Source organism: Platichthys flesus, chromosome 2 (assembly GCF_949316205.1).
Source record: "Platichthys flesus chromosome 2, fPlaFle2.1, whole genome shotgun sequence".
NCBI lineage: Eukaryota > Metazoa > Chordata > Actinopteri > Pleuronectiformes > Pleuronectidae > Platichthys > Platichthys flesus.
In genome coordinates this window covers 24,837,713-24,857,852 of record NC_084946.1, presented here as the reverse complement: position 1 = coordinate 24,857,852, position 20,140 = coordinate 24,837,713, and the positions used below count along the sequence as shown (strand labels likewise).

At 47.6% G+C, this 20,140-nt stretch overlaps 1 protein-coding gene across 1 annotated transcript; it reads left to right on the top strand.

Moving 5' to 3' along the window:
- Positions 1-699: 699 nt before the first annotated feature.
- On the top strand, positions 700-10,012 carry dhrs3b (dehydrogenase/reductase (SDR family) member 3b). Its single transcript, XM_062407616.1, has 6 exons — positions 700-1,376; positions 5,722-5,865; positions 6,216-6,335; positions 6,809-7,047; positions 8,499-8,624; positions 8,716-10,012. Exons 1-6 carry the CDS (start codon positions 1,182-1,184, stop codon positions 8,798-8,800), a joined length of 909 nt encoding a protein of 302 aa, XP_062263600.1. The 5' UTR covers positions 700-1,181; the 3' UTR covers positions 8,801-10,012.
- Positions 10,013-20,140: the final 10,128 nt, after the last annotated feature.

The window sequence follows — 20,140 nt, the reverse complement described above, 5'->3', positions numbered from 1 at the left end:
CAACATGCAGAAGCGATTTTCCTTCATATCATGCAAGAGACAAGAGCCTCTGACATGTGTGGGACATCTAACTGGACTCACTGGGGGGAAAAAACAGAAAGGCAAACTCCTCTACTGGCAATGGAGAAGGAGTCAATCAGCTTCTTAAATGGTTAACCCACTTAAAACCACTAATTAAGGTGTTAAAGATGTCTCTCTCTCGCTCTCTCTCTCTCTCTACCTCTCTCTCTCTATCTATCTATCTATCTGACTATCTATCTCTCTATCTATCCATGTGTCTATAGATAATCATTTGGGTGTTTTGATTTCATTTGTCTTTCTCAGTTGTGTTTGCTCAGTAATTAGCTGTGATTGTTTGTTTGTTTACTTGTTTGGTTTACTTCATTAATTAAGGGGCTGGACTGAGGACGAGTTGTCAAACACCAGCATCTGATGCTCTTATATCAGAATACTTTTGTTTTTATTTGACTTATAACTGTGAGGGGTGATTGGGACCCCAGTGTTACCCTCTATGCAGAGCACACAGGTTCAATTCCAGTTGATGAAATTATGCATTGCGGCACCCCACCTGGGGCACAGTAGGGCGACGGCTGTGGGGGACCCAGGGCCACCGATTGGGAACCACCGCTGTGGACAAATAGGGGGGTGGGAGGGGGGGAGTGCGAGTGAGCACTGGAGCAAAGCATTCATCCCCACTTATCACGTCAATCAGGATTAATGGCCGCGCAAACCTCCCCTTTAGGTTCACCCGGGTCCTCTCAGTGGTGGAGGCGCCGCAGCCAGGGGCAGAGCAGAGGCGGTGATATAAGGCAGGACGGCAACACGACGCCAGAGCGCAGCGCACGGAGCGTCGTCTGGACTTGTGCTTCACGTCTCCACCAGTAGTTGACAGCCAGGCGTGATGACCGATCACTCACACGTTCCCAGATCCTGACGCCTGTCGACCGGGACATGTCCGAGCTCCTCGCGCTGGTGCCACGGGTCCGCGCTCCGACCTCCTCTCCAGTGGATTACTCCTGCAACACTTCCCCGGGCTGCAGATGATCTTTCTTTTTTTTTTATTGCTTGCATGCGGACAAACTTGCAGCAGCTCTCGGGTCGGTGTTGGTGAAGTGCGCGCGTATCTGTGTCCAGGCTAGACTGCGCGTAAAAGTTGCAGCGTAAACGTCACAGACTCCGACATGGAGCTGAAGAGCGCGTGTCGCATGCTTCTCTTCCCGGTTCAGATGTTGTACTATTTGGTGAAGGCGAGTTTGTCCTCGCTGTTGCCGAGCAGAAAGAAGGACCTGGGCAAGGAGGTGGTATTGATCACCGGGGGAGGACGCGGCATCGGACGTCATCTGGCCAAAGAGTTCGCCAAGCAGGGAGCCAGAAAGGTAAGTTCACCTCACTTCAGACCACTTGTTGCGCCAACTCCTCTCCACAGGGAATCGTTGCGGTTGTTTTGGAACGGCACGGTTCAGTTTGTGTCACAATCAGCTGTATAGTTGGGGGGGGGGGGGGGGGGGGGCGCCTCCTACCTCCTGCAGCCTCAGGTAACCTGGGAAGCCCACCTGACCCCCCACTCCTTAGCTTGTTCCATGTGTGTTTTTAAAATGAAATGCTCTGATCAGGACATGAAACTGGTTTGTGTTTAGTGAGAGTGGAGACGCAGCCCTCCGATTTATTGTGTGTGTGTGTGTGTGTGTGTGTGTGTGTGTGTGTGTGTGTGTGTGTTTAAGTATTGCACAACAGCGCAGGTCAACTAGAGGACAGGTCTGGATATTTCTTACGGCTGACGAATGTGTTTACGCACGATTGGCTCACATTTATTCTGCTGAGGTCTGGAATGAGTCTGTTGTGACTGACATCTATAAAACGTGTATAACCAGCACATGATCACCCCTTTGATTGTGTATGTGCGTGTGTTTTGTGTGTGTGTGTGTGTGTGTGTTCAGCTGCACTGAAACTGCTTCAAAGCTCATTCTCATAATAACTTCTCTGATAGTTTATTGCCATACTTAGAGTCTTTGCGCTGGTCTGTTAAATCTGGCAACTTAACAACAACACAACAAAATGTTGCATAATCCTTTTTCAGATGCTGGAGTTTACGCAAAACAAAGTGAACCCAACACAAAAGTGTTATGGAGGAGATGGCTTACATTATCTCGAGTGAGTGTATTACAAAGGTAGAAGATCTTATCTCGGCACAAGCTGATGAGGTCAGAAATATGATGAGTAGTCAGATTTACTCTGTGAAACTGACGTCACCACAAGTTCATGTTTTTAAATATTCAGTCGAATCAGGTTTAGAATCCTGATCTGTGGATTTTAAACGTCGGGGGATCCAGAAACTGGAGTAATCAATCCAGGCCAGGCTTGCAAAATTCTTTAATTCCAAATCCATATTCTTTGCAGAAGTTTAAAAGTAATATGTCCCCCCCCCCCCCAGTCACCCTTCACCCCCTAACAAGGAGCCAGGAGGCCTGAGATGCTCCCCATCCCTGCAGATCAGCCTCACCTCCGTTCCCATCATCATTTCCAGCCACAGTTACTCTTACCGATCCGGTGGGTGAGCATTACATAGCCCAGTGCCTGATTAGCCCATGGTTTCCCCTTTAGCGGGAACATGTTAATACCGAGCCGCCGTATTTTTTGATCACCCTCAGATGGGAGTCATCATTACACATGGAAGAAAATGTTAGCAATTTCCCCCTCTAGGAATCCACTGAGCCGCCAAGCTGAACGGCTGAAAGGCTGAATGTGGTAATTATCTGTTCGGGGGGGACATGCACTCCACAGCTTGGATGCTCTCTCTCTCTTAAGGCGCAATTTTAGCAGCTTGAAAACATTGCTAAAAGCTCAATGAAACACTAACTGCCTGGCCCTGTCTTTCAATGCCGTCTCCTCGGGGAGCGAGGAGCAAGGAGAAACCGGTGGGTTTTTAAAAGCTTTACTCTGCAGCTGCACAACAAAGGATGTCACCGTGCTTTTCAGCGCCCCATTGTCGGGCATTATCAAGGTGTGAAGGCTTTGAAAACAACACCTGTGGTAACGTGTACGACAATTACTCCCTGCCCGAAGAGATGCTAAAAGGAAATGGGACGGCAATTATGAATAACCTCCGTGAACTTGTGCTCGCCCCGCGGGTTCGAGCCGCTTTGTGATTGGCAGCCGGAATTTCCTTTTTCAACCTCTGCTTGGGCTTTGGTGTTTTCACGGTGTTAGGAAGACTTACTGGGGCTTTGATTTGATTTAAAAGAAGGGATTGGAGAGCTGGGGACACAGTGCAAACAACAGCAAGTTTGCATAAAGCCCCGGTTTTTATGTGGCTGTTAACATTGCGTAAAGAGATCACTTTAGACGAACCAGACACTGACAACAGGTTTGTGTGTGCATGCGTGAGAGGTTGTGTGTTGTGTGTGTGTGTGTGTGTGTGTTGTGCTGGAGGCGGGAAGCACACCACTCCCAGCTGGGTATTGCCCTGCAACTGACCTTGCTGTCTCTGCAGTAATTAGACAGCGGCAGGCGACTGCCTCCTGAACTCCTGCTGCCCCCTCTGTGTGCTGCCTCTCCGCTGGCCCGTACAATGGGTGTGAAAAGGAGGGCTCCTACCCACTCATACATCCAGACCTCCAGAGATAGAGTATCAGCGTATCACTGTAATTCAGCTGCAGCTCCCGGGGTCACGGAGACGCGCAGCACATCTCGGTATCGAGCGGCATCTGCACTCGTCCTCTCTCTCTCTCTCGGCCATGTTTCAAGCTCTGCAACGTGCCTTTGTCGATTGGGGATCTTTTACTCACAGCACGTGTTGACGGTCGAGTCTTGTCACGGATCCCTATAGTTAGAACCACCACAGATATATCACTGATAGTGAAGGGGGCTTGTGCAAGGTCAATTAAAGCCCTGTTTTCTTACCGTTTCCATCCACGTAGCAATTTGGCCAGTGCTTGTTTGCTCTGAGGGTCCTGTGTGTTGTGACGGGTGATAAACCTAATGAATTAAATATATTGGTAATGGGAGCGAGCACAGTTTGAGTGCCGCCTTTTAATGAGAGCTGTCAGCTTTGTTTGTAAGGCTTCAAATCCTATTAGAAGCTTTCAGTTATTTTATCAAGACCTGTCTGCCTTCGCTGATTACTTAAATGGGCTTGCAAATGAAGCAAACAAAAAATCACCAGCATGTCAAACAAGGGCCGTCTACAGAGGAAGTTCTGTTCCGGATCTGATAGAGAAGTAAAAGACACATCCCGGCCTGTAATCGGTGACGTCCCTGGAGCTTAACAGTGTCAGGCCTCTATCTGTGGTTCACTTCTGTCATTGTTACCATTGGATTGTTATAGGCTCAAGAAAACTGGCTTCAAATGTGCTGCAATGCATCAATCCGGACGTTTCTTTAAGGGTTTTAGCAATTACATTGTGTTTGCTAGTTTGTTTATGTTTGTGTGCAGAGTAGGGTTGGGCATTGTTTAGTTTTTTTCCGATATCGGTGCTAAATCATTACTTTTAAAACGGCAACGACACTCGAACGATACTGGAACGACTTTATTTTTGCTCATTAGAAGTGAAAATTTAACATATTAACTGTTAACTGTTTAACATATACACAAAACAAATCCAAAGAACAGAAATGCATAAATGAAACCAAACACAAAGACAATAATTTAACACCAAATAACAGTTTCAGTGCTCAATACAGCAGGTTACGTTTTTGAAAGATTGTTAGAAATCATTTGATGCAATGGATCCCTTAAGAGTGGCACATGCACAAAGTCCTGCAGGCTCGCTGAAAGTGTTGTTGAGTAAAAGTTCTACTACGGATTGAAGTTTATCATCCATAAAGGCAGAGGATGTGCAGCACAGTATTCTACATGCACATGTACTTTATTTTCACCTCATCTTTCTCATCATGATTAATAAATCATTTAAAATCCATGCTGCCCATTGAGTAGATTGATATATAACACTGGTATAACACAATGGGAATGACTCTGATGATTCGTGGGCTAACAGACAGACATGTGTGTGTGTGTGCACGTGTGTGTACGTGTGTGTATGTGCACACACGTCAGACTCGCTCGCTGTCTCTCAGATACACAAGATCACTTTCCAGAAGACTTTTTGCTCAAATATTAACCTTGGTCACGGGCGAGCGGCCAAATCCCACACTGGCGTTCTCAGCACTTCACACACGCTATGTTTTCAGACTCCCTGACCAGAAGTGACGGGGCTCCTCTGCCCAACAGGCCGTGTAATCTCTTTGAGAATTTGTGTTTGAGAGACGAGGAGGGCTCATCCCCTGATTTCATTACCTTTCTCTGACCCCAGAGACTGACAGATCTAATTGCCCAATCACTACCCCCCACACCCCCCCGTCCAAACCCCTGTGTTCCCTGCTCAAATGACCAGCCTTCATTTAGTCTCCGGGTGGATGAAGAGACAATTCATTCACACAGCAGCGCCCCCCCACCCCCCCACCCCGAGCCTTTAATCTTGCTCGAAAACTATTTGTTGGAGTGAAAATGGCCTCTCTGTTCTCTGAATGAAAAGAGCAGTGCTGAGCGCAGATCTTCACGTCTCCTTGCCAGAATCAGAATTTGCACAAAAACACATGTAATGTTTTGTTGATGACTGATGGACTTTTTTTTTTTGGTTCCATTTCTAAGCAGCAGCTCCCTCTGATTCACAGTGGATTCTCCATATTTCTCTCTGACCTTTGCGAATGTCTTTCTCTTACCAGGTGATCTTGTGGGGCCGGACGGAAAAGTGCCTCAAAGAAACGAGTGAAGAGATTTCTCTCTCAGGAACCGAGTGCCATTACTTCGTGTGTGACGTGGCCAACCGGGAGGAGGTTTACAAGCAGGCCAAGGTGGTCCGAGAAAAGGTACACCGTGCAGTTTCATATTTATAAGGATTTTTCTTCTACTTGAACATATACTAAAAATGTCTTCCACGCACACACAGAGCAACACATCGTAAAATATTTCCCCTGGATGCCTCGCTGTCTCCTCCGTAATGTATTGGCTCCGAGCCACTCTGTCTCCCATCTGGTGTATAGATTACACTTCATCTGAAATATCTGTATAGGAGCGGGGAATATTCCTGACAGCTCTGGTGCAGAACAACTGCATCATCTCGTGAAAAGCAGACAGAAAAACGCATAATACGATTTGCCAGTGCTCGCCCCCCCCCCCCCCCCCGTTCTCTTCTAACTGACGTGCTTTCTAATCTCAGGTGGGAGATGTTACGATGTTAGTGAACAACGCAGCTGTGGTCCACGGCAAGAGTCTGATGGACAGCGACGACGACGCCCTCCTGAAGTCCCAGCACATCAACACCTTGGGACAGTTCTGGGTGAGACTTTTACCCTGAGAGCAGTTTGTAGCAGTGAGGCCTCGCAGCTCACATGCAGATGTGGGGGAATTCCAAACAAATGAGCCTTATCGTGTTCATATTTTGATTATAGCCCGACAGGGATACACGGTAGGCAGCGGCAGACACGCCAATCCCGGCTGCTGGCGTTGTTATGGCAGGTTAAGTGGGGTATTTCCAAATTGCTTCTCAGCCGGTGAAACTTGAGAAGGGTTTAATGGCATTTTTTATTTTGAATGGAGATCAGAAGACTCTTCTATAAGCAGACAAAAATGCAATTATCAACTAAATGGAAATGGAAATTTAACCTGTGGTTCCATTGTGGGCCTGTTTATCGTGTCTGCTCGTCTTTTTACGCTGCTGGAACCATTTCACCTTCTATAACCAGTCCTCCTTTCATTTTGTCTTTATTCACTCCTTCGTTCTCCTCTGATTTGTCTTCCCTCGTGTCTCAGACTACAAAGGCCTTCCTGCCTCGAATGCTGGAGCTGCAGCACGGCCATGTGGTCTGCATAAACTCCATTCTGTCCCAGTCCCCCATTCCTGGGGCCATCGATTACTGCACCTCCAAGGCCTCGTCGCTGGCCTTCATGGAGAGCCTGACGCTGGGCCTGCTGGACTGCCCCGGTGTTGGCTGCACCACGGTGCTTCCCTTCCACACCAACACAGAGATGTTCCAAGGAATGAGAGTCAGGTGAGAACCAACCTAGTAGGAAGTGGGAAGTGAAGGTGTATCCTCGTCTACGACCTGGATATTTTGTAGACATGCTCCATGCATGATTGTAGGGGTCGTTATGTTGGTCCTCAGGTTATTAAGTCCATCACTTAGCTTCTGACTGAATAACAATTTAAATTACCATAAGTTGTACTCTAATAGTCCCGTCAGGATCAACCCTACTGACCAGGGAACCTCCGAAGGACATTAGAAAGCCTTGTCCAACCTACCAGCACTTTGTAGATTCCTTCCCTTGTAGTTTAGTTGTAACAAAACTCAAAATATTCTTGCTCAACTCTCTCTTAGGTGAGTTTAAAACAAGTCGAAGATAGTAGTTCACCAGATGGCCGATCTGTCTGCCCCCTAGTGGCCGTTTTGGGTTCTTAATGAAGACTTAACTTTGACTTTTGGACTTTTCTCAAGCTGCTGGACTCCGGCGTTAGGCATCTATGTCAGAGTTTTCTCGTACAACTGGATAAGCACACGATGCCTTTCACATTGTTATGTAATCGCCTTTGAAACACCCGGAACGCAGTTTTCCTGGAGCACTTGCAAATCTGCTTATTTACGCAACTGTCCAATCAGATTTGTGGCAGCAGTTCAGGAGGTTTCAGTTAATGTTCATATCTAACAAAGCAAAAGGGTGGGGGGCGGGGGGAGATTTCAGTGACTACAGTAAATTAAGCCTTAATGTTAATGAGAGGGGTCCGGGGAGAATGGCCAGACTGGTTCAAGCTGTCGAAAGGCTCCAGTTACTCAGATAACCACCATTTACAACAGTGGTGAGCAGATAAGCTTCTTGGAACACGTTACAACCTTGAGGAAGGTGGGCGGTGACACTGCAGAAGCCCACGTCCGATTCCCCTTATGTCAACCAAGTGTAAATGTAGAGCTGCAGTGAGAGCAGACTTGATGGAACTAGGAAAGTGAAAGACTTGGAAAAATGTAGTCTGGCGTTGATTTCTGCTCAGCAACGCATAAGCCAGAGAATCTGGTGTGCTTAGCATGACTCCATGGAGCCAACCGGCCTTGTGTCAACAGTCCAGGCTGCCGGTGGTGAAATGTTGTGGTGTTTCTGGCCCCTCAGCACCAATCAATCATTGTTTGATTCAAGTCTAGTGGTTGACCACGTGCGTCCAGTTGTGGCTTACATTTCCCATCTTCTAACGGCTCCTCACAGCCAAGATGCACCATGCAGAACTAAGACAAGAGGACAGCTACCCTCAATTAGCATGGCACTGCTCATAAAGTGCTAATTGAGGGAATCATTTGTTTTCAATGCCGCCATAAGAAGCACACGATGCTACGACGGGTTTGTTTACACCGTTATTCCAAGTGGAAATCTCCAACCGGAAGGCTCGTCATGAGAAGTGGAATCCCCTGGAAAATGCATTTTTTATTAAATCCGACCTAACTCCTTTCTGCTGTAGGTTCCCTCAGCTCTTTCCTCCTCTCAAACCAGAGGTGGTTGCCCAGAGGACTGTGGAAGCGGTCAGAGCTGACAAGGCCTTCCTCTACATGCCCTGGACCATGCACGCTCTCGTCCTTCTTAAAAGGTAAACAACTCACATTAACTTTTCTTTTGTTTTATTTTAATCTTGCATTCCTCACCATAATTAATGCCTTCTTCATGTCTTTCTTTTATAGCTTCATGCCACAAGTTGCACTGGAAGAAATCCACAGGTTTTCTGGGAGTTATACCTGCATGAACACATTCAAAGGGAGGACATGAACCCGGACTTCACAGAATGTGAGGGTGACCTCGACGTCTCTGGGGCACAATGAAGGGAATATGGACCTAAAGACATCTGGAGCTGCAGGAGGCCCCATAGTAGTGTGAAGAGAAAATACTTAGGGGACGTTCACTAGGGTTTTCGCTCCTGCAGGTAGAATTAATCGATAAACTGCAGGATACCCTCTTGTCCCATTTTATAAGTGTGAGTGCATATGTGTATAGTATGGAGGACTGAACGCCATTCTCACATTGAACAGAAGCCATGCTTAGGTGTGTACCAGTAGTTATTCTGGGAGATTTTGTGACACTTTTAATCTGTTTTTACACTTTTTTGTTTTGTTTCTTATCTGCCTTTTTTTTTAATGTGTCTTTGAATCAAAGCTAAGTAATAAAATGGAGTTTTAGAGACACACTGTGTTTCTTTGTGCATGACGAAAATAGAGAGGGAGAAAAAAACAACACAATCCTTGGGAGGTAGACGTTGTTTTGTGTCTGGATTTCGACTCCCATGGCTGCGTGATAACACCTTTTGATTTATGCCGAGCATGAGATCACCAACTGTGACAGACGATGTTGTCAAAACATAAAACACACAGTTGGAGGTGTGGGGGTGGGGGGGGGGGGGGGGCAACATGTGTATTCCTGTTTGTTCTATGATGTCAGTAAATGGTGCAATTCTCCATAAACATAATGAACTTTTTGGTCAAGTTCCCATTCAGCGAACGGGGGGGGGGAGAGTATGTTGTATTTACTGAGTCCTGGAACTACAGCAGTTATCTTGAGGCCTTAATCATGACGGTTTATTAGAGAACACTTCTAAAAATAACATGTAAACTGTTTTATCATGAAGGTTTTTTATTAGCTTCAGCTTCAACTGCTCCACGTGTGTTCGTCAAACCCCAGAGAAGGATTCCAGAACAGAAATGGGACAATATGATGCCTCCTCCACCTTATTACACCTCCACCAGCAAAGGATATAAGGATATGTTTGTTTTTTTGTGTGTAAGAAAGACTACGCAATAAATGGCCTGACCGACTCAAGGAAGAGGCCGTAGAAATATATAACTTTTGTATTTCACATTTTGTAGACTTCTCCGATAACACTTCATGGATCTTGGTGAAAAAATCATGCATATTTAGGGGACTGGTATTTATGAGTGTGTGTGTGTAATTTGGTGCAGATCCAAATAAAAGTCTGGATGTGGTGAATTTAAATGTGCTTTCATAAGGACACTGCTGGGCCTTGGCGATGGTACAGTACGTGCTCTCTGAATTTCATTTGAGTTGCATGTGAATCTGATCGTGCTCTCGGGCTTTATCTCCAGAAAATGAGATTTATTAATACTAGTCTCATAATTACCGCTTCACCGAGGATATCATTTACAAACAAGAAAAGAAGAGATAAAGATTAGACCTTAATTCAACCCTAGTCTGTAGCCAAAGGGAATATCTGCAGTGAGGTAATGGTGTCAGTAAGTTTGTTGTCCTGCTTGTGTGGTGTGTATTTGCGGTTTAGACGTCAAGGACCACTTGACATTTTATTCAAGACTGTGTAATCCTGGAAAGAGCAGAAACACCTCAGCAGTATTTTTTCTCTTGTTGTGTATCGTTCAATCTCACTTACAATACACTGGATGAGTTATTTAGTGACTAAGAGACCAGTGTGTGTGTGTGTGTGTAACCAGACAAAGGCGCCCTGGTGTGAAGCTGCTGTCCTTGCAGTTATGTGTGTTGCCACTGTACTTCTGAGATGAGTCAGCTGTTGAATCATGAGGTGGAATAAAGCAACTGTACGGTTTCTGCTCTTTTTCACATCATAGATGGAAGAGAGTGAATCTGAACTCACCCCACCACACCGAGGTCGATCACAATAAAGGAAGGAGGTGTAGTGATGAAGGGAAATACCACAGTCTCATTTTTAATAAACTGAGCATCATAGTCTTCACTTTCCATGATTGAATTAGGATAACATGCAGATATAAATCAACCTGAACTGGCTGGACCTGAGGAACTGTCCTTTCAGCTGTTGGAGAATAGCTTTTTCAATAATGCATCATTCAGAACGACCACACTCATTTGGTAAAACGATCATCCGTCTCCAGTAAAAATCCTCCAGCACTTAAAGAGAACACTACGACACGTGAAACAGATACACTGGAGATGTGATGACTTGTCAAATCATCATATAAAGTACTGTCCTCTCCACAGACCTGCAGCAGGTCACCATAATTTAATTCTCCCTGTTTACTTACAAATTACGGTGCTTCTGCCCGAGACTGTAACTCGTATATTTAGATCAGAGGAAAAGAGCAATGTTCAGTAAAAATGCACAAAGTGCACATTTGTCTTATCTGTAGGCATTACTGTTTCCTTCCTGGCTGTGAGATTAATCATGAGGCCAGTAGCCTTAATGTGGGCATATGTGCAGCATAAGGATAAACGCAGATGCAAATTTACTAAATGCTTAAAACCAGCTCATACCGAAGAGTCACACGAGTAAAATGGGACTCATTTTTTCAAATTCTGCAAATATCTGTCCTCTTAGGAAAATTATGTTGCACTCACACACAGCCCTGGCTCGTTAAATGGGAAAACAAACAAGACTGAACACTACAGTCCGTGCTCGTGCATATGGAGCTGGGGATGGAAGAAGAGGGGAGTTTTGGGAAAGGGACACTGGGAGAGAGAGAGAGAGAGAGAGAGAGACAGTGGATCTAGCTCATGATAATGTGCTAAAGGAGAGCCGGTCGAGAAACAGTCACACAGGAGAAGGTCAGAACAAAATAACGTTGACATCAGTGAGTCTTTACAGCGTATAGAGAGATATGAGCTTGGATGGACTGGGGCAGAAATGACAGGCACATAGAGAGTTTCAGTACGTGACCGATAAAACTACAATCCACCGAGCCATCGATGTGGGGGCCCACCAGGATCTCTCCAAATGGATTGTCCAAATATGCCCAGAGTGGAAATGCATGAGCACAGATGTGTGATCTGTTTCTGTTTTGTTTCACAGAGTCACTCGGTCAGTTTTGCTTTGCCATGTTTGCTAATGTTTATTATAGTTAATTCCAATTAGCAAGCAGGTGTCTCACATCTCTTGCTACAGGCCCGGGGACATTCATCTCAGTTTTCCATGATGTTGTTGGCATTGGTGTTAATCATGCTGGCAGGTGGGTTGTGTTGTCTGGAGCAGGTGTGCTGGCTCTGTAAATCTCTTACAAACACAATCAGACATGCAATGGACTCAGTTCCTGGTGCCTGTGTGAACGCGCAATTCATCCACCTGGCCTCTTAGTATGAAGACGTAGAAATCCTGGAGAAATCGATATCTGTGTTGTGCGAAAGGTGAAAGTGTGAAAGGCAAACTGCTGTTAAAAGTCCCTAACTGATTCTCTGGATTTCATGTCTGAAAACAGCTTTACAGAACATTCCTACAGAACGCTACCCTCACTGCCTTGAGAGTTTCTTCTTCAACCTCCACTAATAAACACATGAAGGGATTTGAAGATCACAGACACCCCCCATCTGAGCACTAGTCAAAGCAAGCACGCTAAACCAAACTGCGAAACCCACGAGTGGCTGTAAAAGCCGGGATGGCAGCTGCCCTTTGGCTGCCAGACAAGGCTCATAAACATTAATTTGAATCCCAGCGAACCATAACTACCCTCCTGTGCGCCCACGATAGGGCCGCACATTGTGATCAGTAGGTGACCCGCACTGGGAACAAGCTTATTGACAAGTTCGAAGCCAAGCCTCCTGCGAGGGGCCTGTTTCTCATTCTGGGCCGTTGCGAAACTGAGGGAGAAGAAGCATGTCGGGATGGAAGTAGGTCAAGGAGGCATGTAGTGCACGTATGCTGGAAGAGGAGGGCTAGAATGCTCGGAGATCTCCTGGGGCCGGTTCAGAGCAAGGTTAGCCAAATACTGAATAAATCAAAGGGGGATTGGAAGGGCCCTCTCCCTGCTGAAGGTGGTCGGCTCCAGGGTGACTGACCGAGCGCAGGTGGAAGCACAGGACCCATGGGGAGAAATCAGAGGGTGTAGCTGTCTCAGCTGTGGCCACATTCCCCGGTGTCTGTGCTGGACGTGTCAGTTGTGTTCAGCTTTATTTTGTTGTGCGTCAGAGGAAGTGGACAAGCTTTTTATTTTCTTAGCCGTGTGGTTCACTTGAAAAGACTGAATCATCCCCTTTAACTCTGACCACATAGAAGTTTATTAAATTATTATCAGGCATCATGACCCATCATTGAGCACCCCTGAATCTCCCTCCTCTAAACCTCAACAGAGAGCAACAAGCCTGAGTGTATTTTTCCTATGTGCAGTCCAACGATTCCTAATCCCAACGCAGGGGCTCGGAAAGTCCAATGATCCATTAAATATATATTATAGGCGCCCGGATCTGGAGTCCATTTGGCTTGTTGTGCAGCGATGCTGAATGCATGTAAATCCTCAGCCGGTGCAGGATTCTGTCATTATTCACATCACACACACACACACATGCTCGGATTCTGTGACTCCCTGTTTCCTGGCCTCGGTGGCTCACTGTGACTTTGACAGCTCAGCGAAGCTCTGCAGCGTATGACACATGCATTCCAACACACTGTCTTTCCACATTCCCTCATTGTTCATTTGTTATATCTGTAAACTGTTTGTTTGGTGCTCTCTTTTACACATATCCCATTTGCAATAGGTCCAAATGCAGAATTCCCCACATTTGCACTCAATCTCCTGATAAACATCCTCTTACACACTCAAAACAGGTACTATCAGAACCTAGCCGTGTGAGCACTGGACCATTACCTGTAATAAAGCCCAAAAATCGGTGTGCCTGGTGAACCAGTTGATGCTGCCCAAGGCAAACAGCTGAATGAGCCTGGAGCCAGGGGCACAAGGAAGGTAGAGGAGTTGGGATTCACCGAGGCGCTATTTGTTACAATGCCTTATCCGCTTTCTCCCAACAGCACTGTTAGCCCTCTCGCCGGTTTGCAGCCGAGTTCATCCATCACAGGGTGGCTAGTATGATAAAATGGTTCGGCCCTAACCCACAGCAAGGAGCCGGCCGTGACGCCTCAGTTGACCTGTCAAACCGCAAGAGTTATTACACGCGGTGGTGTTAAAGGTCAAAGGGAGCAGCAAGCACAGAGGGTGTCAGTCCTCAGAAACACACTCACACGGACAAACGGGGCTCGGGAGATGAATGTGGGCAATGAGCTGCCGTTCATGAATGAGTGAATTCTCCAGTACGCTTAACTCAGAGGGACACGTCGGGAATCGAATGTGTGGCGCACGAGTGTTCCTGTCTGCAGCGTGTAGCCCACACTGTCATCATGTTCCTGCAGGGACAAGGGGGAACAGCAGATGTGATTTTTTTGACGTAAAATAACTTTGAACATTTGCAGCTGGAAGGCAGAGGTGGCTGTTGAGAGAATGCAGACGTTACAGGTAGACGCCTCATCCATATGCATCGGGTGGATGGAGGTGTAGTTCTACAAAACAAGGTCAAACACTTGGTAGTTGGGGGCATAACTCTCCATAAATCCTGTTCATCGCCGGCTGCCAGCGCTATCTGCTCCGTGCAGGGACGAGTGGAATATCTATATGCAGATCTCTGTAGGGTAAGAGGAGAACTTTGTCTCTGCTATCACACGGTGTTCATTAAGGTTTGCTTCTGGAGCCTCTTGCCAATTGGACGTGTCCAGGAAGGGAAGGAAAGGGACAAGTGTGAATGTGCCTAATGTTTTTTTCTCGGTCTACTTTTGTTGCGGCTGCTTCTTTTGTGCTCTTCTTATATAGAACGTGGAAGTTACAGAACCGACCGGTGGTTTTGAAAGAAGCAATTTTGTCGTCCTGAGCTCCCACATAAAAAATCCCTCTGGGTCATTCACCTATACTGTGGAGCCAAGAGAGAGCTCTCTTTCACATGTGGTTCCCAGTGTTCTGCTTTTGAACGCTGACAGTTAACAGGGAGAAAGTGGGAGGTAAGCGCTGAGGGACAAACAAAGCAAAGTAAAGCCTGCTTTTCACTGCGAGCAGAAGGCAAACACTCCGAGGGGAAGGGTGTGGGAGGTGAAACACAGTTCACATTGCGCGGATGGGCTCGGGATATTTATAAAGCCCACCAGGCGTCACGTCAGGAGAGCTCGGCGGAAAAAAATGTTGTTCCCAGATGGAGCGTTTCAGCCAGATTTATTTACTGCAGCTTCCTCGCAGGTTACACAACGGCGTCGCAGCACGAGTGAACTCTGTGGCTCGGCGTCCGTTGGCCAGCCGCCTGCCTGCCTTGCTCAAGGTGAGTCAGATGTGGGTCAGATGGAGGGCACTGTCCTCTCGGCGCCCCTCATCAGGCAAGAACTGAGCAGATATCAGAAAGGTGAGGCAACCGTTTGTGTCCAACGCAGAAACACCGATAAAACTGACAGGAACCAAAATAGATGGAATATCAAGTATATTTCCTCGGCCTTATTCAAAACAGCTGACAGTGAAGACACTCGCTCTCGGTTCTCTTGGCACAGAAGCTCTCGATCTATCACGGGGGGGGGGGGGGCTATATTACACAAACAAAGGCTCCCGAGCCCCACAGCCTGCATGCAAGTCATGTGACCAAGAGAGTTGGTCGGCCTCTGTGAACTACACCTGAACTTAGCTAAATGGAAACAGACCAAACACAGAGTGTGCGTCAGGATGAAAGCATCCCTCTGGAGGGCTGTTGCTGTGGGATCTGAGGGGAGAGGATGTGGTGCAGGGGGAGACACACAAGAACTTTACTCAACGAGCGAGTCAACAGTTTGCACCTAATTCTTGGCCTTATTAACAGGGTTCTGCCTATATGGGCCCATCGTTAAACTGGTTTTCATGTTTTTACCTATACAGGCTGCTTTCATATATCATATTTGATCACACAGAGGTCGGAGGAACGAGGAATAATTACACCTCCAGCTGAAAATCAAACCAGTACAATCATGCAGGACTGTAAATTCCCTCCAGCCGTGTTTTTCTGTGAAAGCCGTGAAAGGTATTTCAACTTCTCTAACAACCGAGGCTTATTTCACCAAAACATCCCCACACAGCTCAGGTAGGAAGCCGGAGCAGCAGAGGTTGTGGGAGGCAGCAGCACCGAGGCCGTCCTCCCACACATGACACGCCGCTGAACCCACAGACGAGTGCGTGGAGGAGAGTCGACGGCAGAAATGAGCCAGTTTGTGTTTGTACCCTTCACACAGAAGCCAGGAAGAGTAATTGCCTGCTCAACACCTCGGAGGTGAAAGGTTGGCGGGGAATGCGGCGGGGGGGGCGGTCACACAGCCTGCTGTAATTAGCTTACAAGGAGGACAAATGAGGCTCCCGCAAGACCTCCGTGGGCTCGTCAGATCTGGACTTCGCGAGATGTTATCGCGGCCTTCTGAGGAACCCGATTACACGATAGGCTGCTTTGGAAATGAGAATGGAAATTCCTCGGGGAATGGCGAGCGCCGTGGCTTCGATCTGGCGTTCCGAACGCTGCAACAATAAAAGTTATCTAACACCCACAGACAAGCAGCTATTTGTTCAAGCAGCCTCCGGTGGCAGAATCAGTTCGAATGGGACTCAGCGCTCGGCTGAGTCGTCCCATAGAGTCTAACTAATCTGGACGAGGGCATCTGGGGCTCATTTGGTTGAAAGAGGGGATTGAACATAAAGTAATGTGCGACACAGCTGCCCTCGTGAGACGCCACTGGGTTTGGTTCATTGTAAAGCATTTCATCAAAATGATGAAAACTTCACGGCAACCTGTTTCCAATTGTCACAAAGCCCCAAGTCAGAAAGCTGCAGTTTTTCACAATTGTGCAATTAGACGGTTCTAGCGAGTAAGGCTGAGACGCACGTCTTCACCACGATCAGGCCGCGTTTCATATAACCCAGCGATCAGAACTACCCCCCCCCCCCCCCCCCCCCCCCCCCCCCCTCCTGCCACCGCTCTGCCGCCGGGCCGGGATGAGCCAGACTGGACTGAGATTGAACTGAGCCGAGGAATTCCAACATCTGGCTTGTATCTAAAGCTTACGGTCATTTGGATTGCAGTTGCTGGTTTTCCAGTAGATCCACAAAGAGTGAATTGTTCGGGGGTTCTGGGCCTCGTCTGCCTCGGACTCGGAGGGCGTGGTGCTCTGGCGCCTGACTGCCACAGCTGGGCCTGTCTGTCAAAGCCTCGAGTGACACACAAGACGGAGTTCTCCCCGCGCAGCGTGAGAATCGGGAGGGAGACCGGGGTGGTCGCCTCGGGGCTGGAGGGGCCGGGAGGAAATGTGAGAATATGCATTAAGGCCTAAATCAGCACATTAATTATATCGAGGGGGGGGGGGGGGGGGGGCTTGGACGGGAAATTCCACTTTTCACAGCTTTTCACTACATTAGTTGAGGCAGATGAAATCATTACGCAGAGATGACAAGCGCTTGCCTCAGTCAGCTGAACCACACTCTGGCTGCCCCTCCTCCCCCCATCGAGGTCCCACACTACACTGCAAGTTTGACAATTGGGTTCAACACCAGGTCAAGCTCTGGGTTTGACAATGGGCCAACCAGTCCTCAATGGGAGTAGAGCAGACAGCTTTCCCACAAAGAGCTCAGTCACACAGAGGGGATTCTGGCTTAGTGGCCTCTCCTATTTAAACCACACTGACTGGAATTAAAGAAAAATCTCTCTCTCCGTGTTGGACCGCGTTCGAACCCGGCTCTCTGCTGCCGGGCCACGGACACTATCAGTTTCCACTAAATCTCTCCGCTCTCGTCCTCCCACGTGTGTTTACTCTGCACGCGTCTCCTCTAGGTGAACTTCTCGAGCGCTGATCTGAAAACAGTATGTCACGTAGAGCGACGCTCTGTGAGGCTCTCCACTGTTTACCCATCTGTGTGAGTCGGCCCCGGGCTCGAAGGCATTGATCATACTTTAAAACATCCCCACGTGTGTTTTCTCCGTGTGCACCTGTGTTTGTGTGTTTGTTGCTGTGGATGGGGTCTTAATGCATGCGTGTGTGACACGATACACACAAGCTTTCCCCCCCGCCTTGCTGTGTATATGGCTGGCGAGCTCTGACTGAGGGACATGGATCTTGCACACTGAGTGTGTGAACTCTGGCTGAACCCCTGGGTGTACTGTTTCAGGCACGCTCTGACAACCTCGCCCCAATGACCCGGCTCGCGACTACACAGTTCACGGGGAGGTCCTCTACTCACGCACAGCCACCCCCGCCTCCCACTCCCACCTCTCTCTCTCTCTCTCTCCCCTACTCCCCTCTCGGTTCCCCCTGCACCCTCCTTCACCTCTCTCTCCGCTCAACCCCCCCCCTCCCTCGCTCCTCTCAACTTCTCTCCGTCTCCCAGCCTTCATGCTGTGTTTTTTCACAACCCCTCCTGCTTTCCCTTCTCCCTCTGTTTCTATCACACTGTTGTCAACAAGACAGAAACTGTCTGCCGGCGTCTGAGACAGGTCCTGCAGACCTGCCAATGGAGACAGAATGCCTTCAACTGACAGACTCTCTTAACGTCCTTATCAGGCGTGTGGAATGAGCTCCCTTTGTGGATAACACAAATATGCCTCGACACAGAAGTGGTGGTTTTCAGGACAACAGGATGGATTCACATTGGGAATTTAAAGGAAATAAAACATTCATTTTCATTGTGTGCTCAACATGATTTCAGTGGGATGTGTTGTAAGTTTTGCGAATTAAAATTAGTTTGCAGGTCTTAAAATCCGATGGAACCACCCAAGCATATATGGAGCAGGTAAAATGAGACTTCAACTATTGCCCACATGTTAAATTACGGATCCAGTAACATAAACAATCGTCTTTCTGCACAATGAGAAGGTTTCAACTAAGTTGTAGATACTTGTTCTTCAGTATATTTGTGTACTTTTACTTAAATTATAAGTTTGAATAGTGAGATTACTGCAGTGGCTGCTGAGATATAGCTTATATTTATATATATGAAATTCAGTGGATCTGCAGATGCACCAGAGTTTTCCACTCATACTGAGTTTACGGCACATTTCCAGGCTTGATGTAGCAAGATAGGATATGTGTAGAAGAAGTGGTTTAAAAACTTCCCTGAGCTTTATCTAGTACAAAAAAGAAACTGAATAAAACACGACGCTGTACCGCAAAATCAAGATTTGCCCTTTTCATTTAAAATTATCAGCCCAAATGTAAATAAGGATAACTCCTCACTCGCAGTGAATGGATTGTTATGCTTCTCCAAGCAAAGAGCCCAAGTCCTGATGTTGACTTGATCTGCTCTGGATAACATTACACCCCCCCCCCCACTCAATGAGTCACGGGCAATTTCGACATAGCCCTCAGTGATCCCGCTCATGTAGCCCGCGCAGGGAAATCTGATGATTCAGTGTGTGTTTCAGTATCATGCACACGTTGACCTATGACTTAATATTTCAGGTTTGTTTGGTTTTAAAGTCGCGGGCTGTACAATGAGAGGAGCCATTAATAGGTCGTCTAAATGAGCGGGGGGAGGGGGGGGGTGAGTGGAAACAGGCCGTTGCATGCGGTCGTGCGTCCTCGACGTGAGGGCCGATAAACAAACGCTCCATAAATCTCCAAAGTATTCCATCTCTATCAATGTGGGCCTTGTGCCGTGCGGTGTCATAGGTCTCCAAACCCCTCTCCCTGATCACCCCACCAGTCATCTCATTAACTCCCTGCCAACCTCTCCCTAACCTCCTGGTGCAGGCTTTACTCTTGACATTATGGGAGGGACCACTTATCCACTCAAAGGACCCATGCTGTGCTGCCTGTGCAAACTGCCTGATTAGTTGGCCACCCCTGACTCGCTGTTTGGGTCCGTGAGTGTCAAATGATAGATTGTCCCTCATTTGTCTCTTTCAAAAAGGCCTTTATGTTGCGCCTGCGTGCTCGTGTCCCACCTGGTGCTGCTGTTGTTTGTCGTTGCTGAGTTGGCAATAAATAACCTTTTAAAGCCTTTAAGGTTTAAGGTTTCTTTCATAGCGCTTGATTTCACTTTCACCGCCGAGCGTGTTTTCTCTGCGTGGATCAGTTTTCACACCGCCGAGCTGTTCCTGCGTCCAGTGAGGATAGTAACACAAGCCCTTTACAAAAGACACGCTCTGAAAACAAACCTTCATCTGACTGTCAGGAAAATATTTATTGGCGAAGGTGGCTATCTCCACCCTCCCCATCTCCCCCCCCTCCCGGGATGACCTCCGTTTACCCAGGGCATGCCCCCGTTCCCCGCACGCCCCACAGAACTCCTGCTGGAAGCGGGTTTGTGTTACAGGGCCCCTGGGAGGCTCGCAGCAGGGGCTGGAGGCCGTCAAGAGCCGGCCCCT